This window comes from Dryobates pubescens, chromosome Z (assembly GCF_014839835.1).
Source record: "Dryobates pubescens isolate bDryPub1 chromosome Z, bDryPub1.pri, whole genome shotgun sequence".
Taxonomy (NCBI): Eukaryota; Metazoa; Chordata; class Aves; order Piciformes; family Picidae; genus Dryobates; species Dryobates pubescens.
Window position 1 is genome coordinate 27,843,312 of NC_071657.1, and position 12,768 is coordinate 27,856,079.

At 38.5% G+C, this 12,768-nt stretch overlaps 1 protein-coding gene across 1 annotated transcript in view; it reads right to left on the reverse strand.

Moving 5' to 3' along the window:
• The window catches only part of TUT7 (terminal uridylyl transferase 7), a 42,085-nt gene that overhangs the window by 19,795 nt on the left and 9,522 nt on the right, over window positions 1-12,768 (reverse strand). Inside the window, exons 7-16 of the mRNA XM_054178971.1 lie at window positions 11,870-11,921; window positions 9,721-9,790; window positions 8,789-8,915; window positions 7,973-8,092; window positions 5,542-5,673; window positions 4,695-4,875; window positions 3,235-4,337; window positions 2,972-3,122; window positions 1,165-1,251; window positions 246-346 (exon numbers count right to left, since the gene is read on the reverse strand). Of these exons, the coding sequence (XP_054034946.1) occupies window positions 246-346; window positions 1,165-1,251; window positions 2,972-3,122; window positions 3,235-4,337; window positions 4,695-4,875; window positions 5,542-5,673; window positions 7,973-8,092; window positions 8,789-8,915; window positions 9,721-9,790; window positions 11,870-11,921 (2,124 nt within the window). The remainder of the gene's footprint in view (window positions 1-245; window positions 347-1,164; window positions 1,252-2,971; window positions 3,123-3,234; window positions 4,338-4,694; window positions 4,876-5,541; window positions 5,674-7,972; window positions 8,093-8,788; window positions 8,916-9,720; window positions 9,791-11,869; window positions 11,922-12,768) is intronic.

Genomic DNA, 12,768 nt, shown 5'->3' on the forward strand with positions numbered 1-12,768 from the left:
AAGTAATTATTTATCTGCACAGATAATTCTAGAGGCAGTGCAGAATTCAGAAGAAAGTTGACTACTGACAGTAGTTCTTAAACTCATGTCTAGAGTTAAGGGCAAAATGCCCTAAAATAATCTGCCTTTGCAGCACCTACTAGTATTTTCTTCTAATCTGAAATACTTCTATAACATAATTAAATCTGTTACACTATATACACAACATAACCATGAAATTTTGCATTTAGATTTTTTCAAATTACCTCAGCAGTTTCTAGCCCATCCATTGTCATACAGATATCAAGGTCACTTTGTTTGAAGCCAAAGCCATTTTTTGAGGAGCCAAACAAATCCAGCTTGGTTCCTGTGAAGCACACAATGGGTTTAAGCCACATACTAACACAGAATCTCAAATTATGTATAGCTTCAAACTGCTCCATGTCTTGCCACACAGTCATGAAAACATTACTATCTTCCTATGGTACGTCAAAACTTACTTTCCTATGAATCTTATCAATAAGGGAAGAATCTGTACTTTTATTGGTTCAGCTGAGCAGTCTGACAGATCCAGAAACAAGTTAGGTTTCTAGTAATAAATCATCAGCATGCAGGTCCAAGATGAAATAGGATTTAAAAAAAAATAACATTGCTCACCACACAAGATTTTGCAGGATATGGGACACAGCTGTCCCCATATTGGGCTCCAGCCAAAAAAAAAATTTTGCTAATTTTAAAAGACTTTGAAGTCAAGGTTTACAGGTAACAACTCTAGAATCAAGGAAAAAATTCAAAAACTAGTGTCCCTGCATTTTAACATACTCCAAAACCAGTAAGTTCAGTAAGGAGGGCTACAGAAAGTTTGTTGTTTGCAAGAGCAGATACAACAAGGAGCAGCCTGGCTGATAAAGTAAGGCTAACATGACAATTATAAAACTGTTCCACTACTGCTTTTATTGCTTTCTCCTTATCTTGCCTTTAGTCATATGTACAACACTGTAGCAAGGAATAAGTCAAGACTTAAACGGAAGATGCAAAAGACTTGAGAGAAATTAATGTACTAAAGTACAGCTGTGCTGAGCAACAATACAGGTTAAATACTCAAAACTAAAGATAATTTTCTCGGAAAACACTCAAGTACAAATACATCAAAGTATAAATAAAAAGCTAGAACTCCCTAATTACCTGGGAAATCCTGTCTAATGAAGTTTTCCAAATTTTGTCTTATGTCTTCCCGAGCCTGATCCTCTACAGTATTTGGAGCAAAATCATCTTGATTAAAAAAAAAGACAAGACAACAATTTAGCCAAACTGATTTGTTAGAAAAAGTCAACAGCAAAGATGCAGATGAAAAAATGTGAGGGGGTTACAGTGAGAGAGGAGAGAGAAATAAAGAAAGAGAAGATTCACATGTGAAGAAAAGAAAGCATGGATGAAGTTGAAGAGAAATACCTGTTCAAATAAAAATATTAATTAGACAAGTAATGCATTTGTCTGGTCAGAAATGGCGAGAAAGAAGGAAAGTTGGGTCACTCTGAAAAGAACAAAAGTGGAGAAATGTTACAAAACAGTATTTTTGACTCCATCTTTTCTAGAACATTGAAGTTTTTCTTTACCAGAACCCACAAGCTGAGGTACAGTAACATAATTCAAAGTAAAAAGAAAAGTAAAAACACCAACCAAAACACCCACCCAAAATTAAGCTCTTAGAGATATTACAATTCCTAAATGAGTAATCAAACAACCAGAAAGATAAGCCTAAACATTTTGCATTTCTCTGAATAGAATTGCTCAGTAGTCCTATTCAAGCACTTACAAATCCTAGGCTGGGAAGACCGTGGAACAAATCCTCCTGGGTAAATCTGATAAACCACAGGGAGGACAGGAAGGTGATTCAAAGCATGGCTTTACTGAAGGCATGTCCTGCCTGACCAATCTAGTAGCTTTCTAAAATGGAATGACTGCATCAGTGGACAAGGGAAGGGCAATGGATGTCATCTCTCTGGACTACAACGAGGTGTTTGACATGGTCCCCCACAATGTCCTACTTGCCAAACTGGAGAGATATAATGGATTTGATGGGTGAACTGTTCAGAGGATAAGGAATTGGCTGGATGGTCACATTCAGAGGGTAGTGGTCAAGGGCTCAATCTCCAGATAGAGATGGGTGACAAGTGGTGTCCCTCAGGGGTCTGTACTGGGATCAATGTGGTTTAGTACCTTCATCCATGATGTAGATGGTGAGATTGAGTGCACCTTCAGCGAGTTAGGAGATGACACGAAGCTGTGTGGTATGGTTGATACACTAGAGAGAGGGACATGATGCCACCCAGAGGGACCTCAAAAAGCTGGAGAAGCTGACCCAGGTAAAGTTCATGAGGTTCACTAAGGCAAATTTCAAGGTCCTGCACTTGGGACAAAATCCTTGTTATCAATACAGGATGGGGGATTATGTGAGAGACAGCAGCCCTGAAGAAAAGGGCTTGGGAGTTTTGGTGAACAAAAAGCTGGACATGAGCCAACAATGCACACTTGGAGCCCAGAAGGTCACACAAGAAGCCCTCAACACAACAATGACATGGACCTGATGAAGGTCCAGAGAATGGCCACAAAATGATCAGATTGTAGAGCATCTCTCCTACGAAGACAGGCTGAGGGAGCTGGGGTTGTTCAGACTTCCAGTGCCTAAAGGAGACCTGCAAGAAAGCTGGGGATCTATTTACAAAGGCTTGTAGCAACAGGAGATATTCAAGGTCAACCTTGGTGGGCTGCTGAGCAACTTGATCTGGTTGGGGATGTTCCTGCTTACTGTAGTAAGGATGAATTAGATGATCCTGAAACGTCCCTTCCAACTTAATGCACTCTGCTTGAAGTGAGTCTGATGCAGTGCAGCAAATAAACTGGTCCCTCTATAACACCATTGGCCTGTGCCTATTTCATTACTTTTTACAGTTCTTCTACCACACAACAATATTCAAAGGAAAAAACTTACAGTAACATTGGATACAAACTTGATCTAGAATAACTGAAAATTTGGGTGTCAGCACTGGTAGTGGATCAAGTTCAATTTTCTTGAAGTCTTCTGGACAATCCCTCTTTAAATGACCTTCCCGTTTGCACAAGCTACATACTACTGTAGGAGACTGCATGAACAGAAAGTAAGATTGGTTTAAAAAAATTGTAACACTGTTATGACTTTCATATAACTGATAATAGCATGTAAACAATATGTTTATGTTCTGATAGTTTGCTTACCTTGCCCTTTGTAAAAGCTGGTTTACTGAACTCATAAAAAATTTCAGATTGTAAACACTCTTCTGTTGCTGTGTTCTCTTCAAAAAGGCTTCTCTTCTCAGTACAATCCTCTTGATAAAAATTGATCCTCAGAGGTCCATCCACATTTTCTTTGAAATGTTTGTTGTCACATTTATTTGCAATAGAAAAATCATCTTCTTCCTCTGACAGTGCATCATCATCTCCAGATCCAGTGTATATGTTACCTAGCTCATCACTAGTTGTTCCAAGACCACACACGCTCTGGTTTAGAAGACTTTGTTCTTCCTCCTCTTCCTCCTCATAATCTGAGTTAATTATTTGGGACATTTGTCTCTGTGCTGAACACAAGAATATTTTGGGGGATTCCTCAAGTTCATCAGTGCTCTCCTCATCAACCTCGACCTTGTCATCCATTATACCACTGCACTCTAAGCCAAACTCGTCACTCTCTGTAAGTGCAGCATTTTGAAAACCTTCTAGGTCTGAAGTACTGTATGTGTCTACATCATGCTCGTTCACTGTAACAGGGAGATCTCCACTATCACTGTCTTCATCTATTCTCTGCTCAGTAGTCAAGATATTCCACCTTCTTTTATGTTGTTTGTGCTCGTCGTCTTCATCATCATCTTTTCCACTCTCTGCCTCTTCACAACTTGGTTTAAAATCCTCATTATCTCCAGAAATAACTTCCTCTATTATACAGTCTGAATCCTCATGGGCAATTCCCAAATGGCTTATATCAGCCAGCTCTTCTTCTGTGAAGCTTTCTGAGTCATCACAGAGTTTTGAAGGATCAATTCTATATTCTGGGGGCAAAACTGTAGAGTCTTCCACTACTGCTGTGTTTGTTCCACCATCAAAGTTTTGCAACTCAGAATTTTCATGCTTTATAGCTTTTCTGTGGTCCAGCATTTCAGATTTCTCTTCATTGGCATTCAGAGATGATTTTTTGCTCAGTTTTGCATTTTTTTTGTGAGGCAAGGCAAAATATTTGTAAGTTGCTCTCAGGCAGTGAAGAATATACTCATACATTAGCTGGCTGTTCAGAGATCTTGCCACATTCCTTTTGACTGAATATGGGTCTATCAGAAAGAAGAAGTAAGCCAGCAGTGCAGGAGTTAATGCTTTTAGAAAAAACACACTTGTATCTTTACAAAATCTGAATATACGATTGTTAGTTACTCCAAAACACTGTGCAGAAAGGTAACATCTATGAAGTGTGTGGATGACAATTTTTAAGTTCCCATAATTAAACTGCATAACGCTGAAAAATACTTGAGAAATTATTTAAAAAAAAAAAGCATACTCTGCTCTACTATTGAGAATCAGGGTTCAGTATGAAAAAATTCTAAATTGTAGCACATAGTGGCAATAGCCAAGACAATGCCTTAGAAAATTACAGCATCATTTCTTTGCAGTTAGTTGATTTATACATGTACCTTCCACAGCAATGCGCTTTTTAGGCCAGTCCTTTGATTCACGAGACACTGCTTCTTTGAGCCGTATGCTAATAACCAGATCAGCCATATTGAACTCCAAGGCATAGAAGCGAAGCAGCTCCACCCAGAGCTGACCAGCAGGTGCTGAACACTGCTGTCCTGAATCAAATACTAAGGGAACCTGTCAAACACAAAAGAAAAGCTTAAATAATTTCTACAGCATGTGTTAGCTATTACAAATGCTCACATGGCCAAATTTATAGCTGCTTCTATGCTGCTACAATTGCAATTAAAAAAATTGGAAGAGACAACGTAAATCTAGACTATAAAACTTCAAAATGAAGACGGTAGCAATGGTAAGGAATAGCACTGATGATTAACAATTCCTTATTTGTTTATGCTGTAACTTACAGATTTCCAAGAAAATAGCACATCTAATCTAATTGGACAGAATAGACTACACAGACAAAGTTTAGTATGTTTCAATAGCTGTTGCAACATGCTATCATATATTGATAGTTTCTTTCAGAGTCGTTGTAAAACAATTCGCAAGACTAGTTCAAAGCCAGAGAAAGTGTTTTTCATATGCTATCTAAGTCTGAGATAAAATTGCTTCAACTTTATAAACCACATTCTCCCTTGAGAGATCAAAACCCATTTAGAAAAGAATTTGAAACAGCACCTATTTTGCTGCTAGGTGCTTAGGACAGAGGCAAGTACAGTGAGCCATTATTGGGCAGTCATGCAGCGTCTTAGCTCTGCTTATGGTTTAGAAATGTAAATGTGAAACAAAACCAAAATGTTTTTCTAGAACAGCAGTGACAGAAGCAAATTAAACAGTTCAGACCTTGCCTCTTCTAGGGAAGGTTTCTTCTGGCAAATCACTATCATCAGTGGGGTTATGCTCCCAAACCACAGCATCATTCTCAACTTCTTTCAAATGAAAATTAGTTAATTTGTTTATTGAGAATCCTTCAATCTAAAGGAAAGAGAAACATAACAAAGCAGCATGTGAACTTTAAATCTAATCCTACTTCATGGTAATAAGACATAATAATAAGAGAACAAAGTTCAAAACCAGCTGCTTAAGACCTGGAACATGCCCCAGTCTGCTTCTCTGTTTTCCCTACTATACTTCTCTACAAAATGCTCCCAGGAGGTTCAGTGCTTTTGGAAGGGTATCCATGCATCAACAAATTTTGTCTTTGAATGTTAAACAAATAAACACACATTTTTCAATTGTACAGCCATATACTACAGGATGTTTCTCTCATTCAGTGCAGAGGGCTGGGGAATGAGTCAGTCATGTACTGCAGGAAGTTGTTAACTGCAGGACCCATGCAGTTGTTATGCAAACTGGAACATGCACACAAAATAGCAGTTGACTGTAAGTTTAAGGAAAAAAAAAAAAGGGCAAATAATGCCATGAATGTAACACCTGAATGATGTCATGGGAAATTGGATTCTGGATTGGTGTGTCTTGAGTTTAGCTAGGATAGACTTAATTTTCCCAAGAGCTGAGTGTCCTGGAAGATGAAGTGAGCCTATTGGGAATGAGGAGCATAAACACCCCATTTTGACTGGCCCAGGGGTCCTCATGCAGCCTTGGCACTGACTACTTCAGGAAGAGGGTATTTCACAGACCCAAAAGGGTATAGGTGGCCCTTTGGTATAGCTGCTTTGGAGATGCAGGCAAATAAATGTTTGTCCATCTTGTCTGATCTCTTGGAGGATGCTTCTGTGATGGGGTTGATGAGGGTTAATGAACAGGAGTTGCAAACTGCTATCACAATAGTGCACTGCTGGTGATATCACACCAACCAAGACCTGACTGATTTCCATCCATAAACTGATTCATCTGTTGGAGAGCCAAGGGGTGACCAGCAAAACCCTCTGACGCTTCAAAGGCCCTGTCTGGGCAGTGTGAAATTCTAATGGAGACTGACAGTAGACTACTGTGGCCCGAATTAAGTTACACCAGTGATGAGTGCTGTCATACTGTACATGCTAGAGCTTCAATACCAACTAGAGTCAAAGGCGAGCTAAGTGGTATACAACAACTGACATCACTAATGCATTCCTCTCTTCCTATAGTACTTGAATGCAGGCCACAGTTTCCTTTCACTTGGAGGGGCATCCAGTACACCTGGAATCAACTGTCCCAGGGTGGAAACACAGACAAAAGTTTTGGGAAAGGGAAGAGAATAGTGCAAATGCTTCTGAAGACCAGTTTTGCCATCAAACAAAGTAAGGTCAAGGGACCTGCCCGGGGCATCAAGTTTCCAGGGATAAAGTGGAAAGATGGACATTGCCAGATTCCAAGACTAGCAAGATAGCATAGAGTCATAGAATGGTCCGGACTGGAAGGGCCCTCCAAAGGTCACCTAGTCCAACCTCCAAAAATCTTTCAAGTGACCACAAACTGGCCAGAAGGCAAAGATTTAGGGATGGTGCCAGAGGAGGTGCTGAGGAGGCCCCATAACCAACTGACAGACAATGAGAAGTGAAATGCCCTGTTCACCGATGGGCCCTGTTGCACAACACTGAAGGTGGAAGACCACTGTGTAAAGTCCTACACAAAATCACCAAAGCTACTGGGGGAAAAGGTGAATTGGGCCAGTTTGCAGATGTGAAAGCCATCCAACTGGCTTCAGATACTGCTGAGTGGGAAAGGTGGCCAGTGCTCTCTCTATACCAACTTCACAGTGGCAAATGCCCTGTAGGGTTACAGCAATGAAAGAAAATCACATGGTGCCCAGATGCCACTAGGCTTAAAAGCATGGCTGGGCTTAAAATCACAACAGTGTCCATAATACAACTTGTGATATTAAGATGCACTTCAGATCCAAAATCCAAGGAATACATATTATAAATCCCTTATATGGTCCCTTGGGCTGGTATCACCCCAGTGTACTCCTCAACTGTGGTCTCCATTTTTAACAATTAGATGTCAAAATCCAAGGTGTTGTTTTTGGACATAGCTATATAAATTCAAAGCTCTCAAGGACAGCAAACAGATTATTATGAAGTGTATTATTCACTGCACAGCTCTCCTCACTCACTAAAGGGGCAACAGAGCATTTAAATCAATGACCACAATCGTGAATTGCATCCTTACTGCCAAGCATACAAAGGTTAGAAGTAGTCTGGATGAATTCACCTTCTTTCTGAATTGCTAGAGAAATGCCTGGCTTATAGTTTGCACAGAATAGCAAGAAACAACCACCACAGATGACTGGTTCTCTCATCTGTAATATTCAGTGTATTTATACACATACCCATGATCCCAAATAGGCAGGCAGGAAAGGCTGTTTCCTCTGTTGTAGAAAGAAAATAACCATTAAAGCAAACACATAAGATGATAAGCCTCCCTCTTCAGGATGATCAACACAGCACAACTGTAAAAATAAATAGTGCAGGCATTAACATTTCAAACAGTATCATGAAAAATATTATTTTAATTACTCTTCAGAAGTCTGTCACAACAAACACTGACAGAAACTCAGACATCTTTGACCTCTTATGAGATGGACTTTGTTCTCAAGGCCTGAAATTTACAGGAATCATTCTATTACCATACTGTCAGTGTAAGAGCCATAACATGCAGACTGGCAAAACAACATACAGCATGTTTGCAAAAGTGGTGACTCATTTTATGTACATATAGTACAGGTCAAAACTTCTTCAACCTTTTTCTTAAATCCTATTTTAACTGAAGGTATGAGAAGTTATTTTAATTCATATGGAAGTTTTCATCTACAGTATGAAAACAAGTGGCCTTTTCCTTTATTTTTTTTCAGCTGGTTATTCCATTTCATATACATTCCTCTGACTTGTTTGGTAACAGAGAAGGAGACTTGTGGTCTGCATGCTGGTGTCTGAAGCTTGAAATTACATTTGGAAACATTATAACACAAATTATATTTTTATAAAATTTACTATTTATAATAATAAAAAAAATTCCCCTTTTTCTAACTCTTTTTCTGAAGAGTTTCAACAACTGTTTTCTAAACCATACCTTCAGTCTTACCAGCAAAATATTAATGTCAACTCAGTATTTATTCACAGATGGGGGAAATACAAATGATTCTCACCTTTGCCCAGTATCTGAAGGCAATCACTAAACGCACAACAGTAGGTTCCAGTTTTCCAAGTGTTGCCAGATGGTTTGTTGTCAGACAAGCATTCTCATTCCCTGCACTCACTTTACAAATAAGGCCACTAAAACACAAGAACAAAGTGAGAGATCTTGGAGGTTTTGTAAGAACAGCCATAAGTGAGATAACATCTCACAAAACAGTGAGGCAGGAGGCTGTAAGGAAATACTAAAGGCCTCTACATTGAAAGAGGCATCAAAAACCAATTTGATTTATGGCTAGGCTGATAATGTATGCATTATAATTTTCTGTGAATATGTTTTTAAATGCAAATCAAATGAAATTTTTGTATCTTATTGCATTAGTTCACTTTTACAAGTTAAAGTACTAATTTATTTCATGAATCAAAAAAATCTTCCCATAACACACATCAGAAAACACTTTTCCACAGGACAGTGAAAGAACAATACAGCAGCAAATATTTCTGTTTCAGTAGCTGTTTATAAAATGTTTCATGAATCTTAATTGATATCCATTAAATGGGCAAAATAAAATATCTTTCACTTCTCAAAATACTAGTGAAGCTAAGCAACATGGTCTTGCACTCACAAAAATCAGCAAGTTAGTATGGCATCTACATTACCTATACAGAAGGAAAGTTTCTGCTTAAGCAGTTATCCCAAATGAAAGGGTAAGGGTACATGCTGGAAACCATAATGGTTGAAGGAATTGGGAAATACACAGCTGAGGACAGAACAACCCTTACCCTCTTATTCTAGGCTAGGAATGACTTGCCCATGAGTGTTAGTTTGAGTTTCAAGATCCATGGAACTGTAATAATTTAGTACAGAAACATCATTTTTCAGATGTTGGCATATACAATTTACATTGCTAAATACTATTAGAACACACAAAGTGACAACCAAGACCTTTGCTTTTCTCTGCACATGACCACTGGTATTCTAGCATGGAAATCTGCATCAACTTCCGTAAAAGATTCTAGGCAGAAGAGAAAGAAGGCACATTAAGCATTATGTTGACCAAAAAAAAATTAATAAATTAAACTGGATACTACTAGAGGAGTATAGCTGGAACCAACACTTAATAAAATTACTAATTTTGAGACAAATTACACAGTACACTTGATATATCAATTCTGTCAGTCCTTTAAAGCAAGCTTTTCATATGCGATGAGTATGGTCTGTGATAAACACTGCCAGGAACATAAAAAAAGGACTTTTTCAAAATTCATACACACATTAGCTGTAATCAAGTGGGTGTATTTTAGTTAAGTGCTGGCTTCAGCAATACGGACATACAGACAGACCAATGACACCTGGTAAAACCAAGTTTGTGTGAATCATGTAAAATCAGAGTGTTATGTCAGTTGTAGAAAGAAGATAAAGTTTATTTTACCTGGTAATCTGGAAATGCTCTATGCAAGTATAAGACAGGCTTACTAACTAAACGTAATGTCTTCTTGCTTTGCTTACATTTTTGGTTTTTTCCTCTTAATTCTTTATTTTTCAAATATAAATCTGATATATTTTCATCTTAACACACACAAAAAATGTACAGATGTCACTGCAGTACTTTCTCCAAGGAGTTTATTGAAACAAACTGAGCTTGTTTTCTGAAGTCTCACTATTTCCTGGGCCAGGGAGTAGAAACAATTTTAAATGCCTTGGTCAAAAATCCTGAATCACAAGGTTTTGTTAATGTTACCTCGTTATTTGGATATTTGACTTCTCTGAACATCTTGTTTTGCCAGTAGGTACCTCAAACATCTAATGGTTGTCCCTGTATCTTCTGACTCACAGAAAAATGCCGCACGCAAGATGTCAATGCAAATACTTCTTGCATTCAAAACATTTTAGAGTTCCTAACTTCTTATGGGGTGTGGCTTTTCATTCCTCTAGTCTGCTTGAACATAACTCCATTCTCAAAGACTGTTATGGTTATTTGACCAGACAAGATGATGTATATACAATGGGGTGGGGGTGACAATGAGAAAAATCCAGGCCAGTAAATATCACAGAATGTTAGAGGCTGGAAGGGACCTCAAAAGATCATCCAGTCCAACCTCCCTGCCAGCGCAGGATCACCTATACCAGGCCACACAGGAATGCAACCAGGCAGGTTTTGAATACCTCCAGAGAGGGTAAACTCCACAACCCTCCTGGGCAGCCTGTTCCAGTGTTCTGTCAACCTCAGCAAAAAAATTTTTCCTCCTATTTACACAGAGCTTCCTATGCCTGAACTTCCACCCATTGCTCCTTGTCCTGTCACTGGGCATCACCAAGAAAAGCTCGACTCCATCCTCTTGGCACTCACCCTTTACATATTTACATATTTACAAACATTAACAAGGTCACCCCTTAGTCTCTTCTCCAAGCTAAAGAGACTCGGCTCCCTCTCCATGAGGGCGATGTTCCACTCCTTCAATCACTTTTGTGGCCCTGTGCTGGACTATTTCAAGCAGCTCCCTGTCCTTCTTGAACTGAAGGGCCCAGAACTAGACAGTATTCCAAATGCAGCCTCACCAGGGCATATATGAATATTTATATATACATACATTTGGAACTATATGGTCTGATTTCCCAACTGGGAGCATAAAGCAAGGCAGGAAAGTCGTAAAGCCACTTGCAACTTGCATTTAAAAAGTGTTTCTTTGCTGTTTTTTTTTCCCCTGCATATGTTTGAATAAGACCTTTTAAAAATGCACTTACAGGTTTACTTCCCTGTATTAGTGAACAAAATTGGAAGAGCTCAGGCTGTTTTCTGTATATACATGGCTAATAAAGCAGTCTGGGGAAAGAGAGGCAGCACAGTCTACCTCAACTTCAACGATATTTCACTTCCAATGTAGAAGAAAACCTCTCACATCAACAGAAAAAATGGGACTTCAGGAGTCATGAGACTGAATACCAAACCAAAGTTAGCTCTGCTTCCTGGAGTATTTTTCAGTCTCACATCTTTCTAAAAGAATAGCACATGGTTTACCTGTTCAGCAAAGATGGAATTAAACAATACTAAGCAGTAATAATTTAATTGAGAAGGCAGCAATTTTTTTCTTACCACTGTTCTGCAGACTTTCTTGAACAAGTAAGAGAACATCTGGTTGAGTCATCTGCCAATGAAAGTAATAAAGTTGTTTCTATAGCTACCAAAAGGTGATTTCCCCTCCCTTTTCCCCCCCGCCCCCCCCCCCCCCCCCAAAAGGGGAAAAAAATAATATATTAAACACACTAAAAACACTGTCCCTCTTTTGTTTCCAGAGTAGGCAGCAAGAAGGAAACAAAAATAACAATAACCAAGGAAAAACTTCTTAGTCTTTGGTTATTACTAAATCGTATCAAAAGGAACAAAAAGTTTTCTTATTTTGAAGGAAAAAAACTTAATCCTGTAGTAAGTAAAGCTATTTTTGCATCTATCAAAGATTTGATTGTGGGGAAAAAACCCAACCACAAACAGAAAACAACGATTTCAGTGCACTTAAGTATCATTGCCTTCTGACATAGTGGATCTATTTCAACTTCAAGACTGGAATCATAGCTTTATTTAAAAATAATATTCACTTTATGAACTTGGATCATGCTTTTCTGACAAGATTTCCATCTTTGCTTCCTACAGGAAATGCTAAATTTTAAACATGAGACTGACATAACTACAGCAGGAAGTATCGAATACAAAGCTGTTCACCATCTTTAATTTCTTCTCAATGTTCAAGCACAAAGATAGAAACAATTAGTGCAAGAAATCAAGACTCTAAATTACTTCAAATATAAATGACATGAGGGTTTTGTGGTTCAAAAATAACCTCACAATCAAAAATTCTGACGTGCATATGTATCAGTACAAAAACAAGATCAAGGAAGTGCAGTTTAATCCAGCTGTAAGGGAAGATAATGATCTGTTTCCTAGGACTGATAGAAGTAGAGATGTTTAAAGTGTTTCCCATTTTTCAGTAGGAAGAT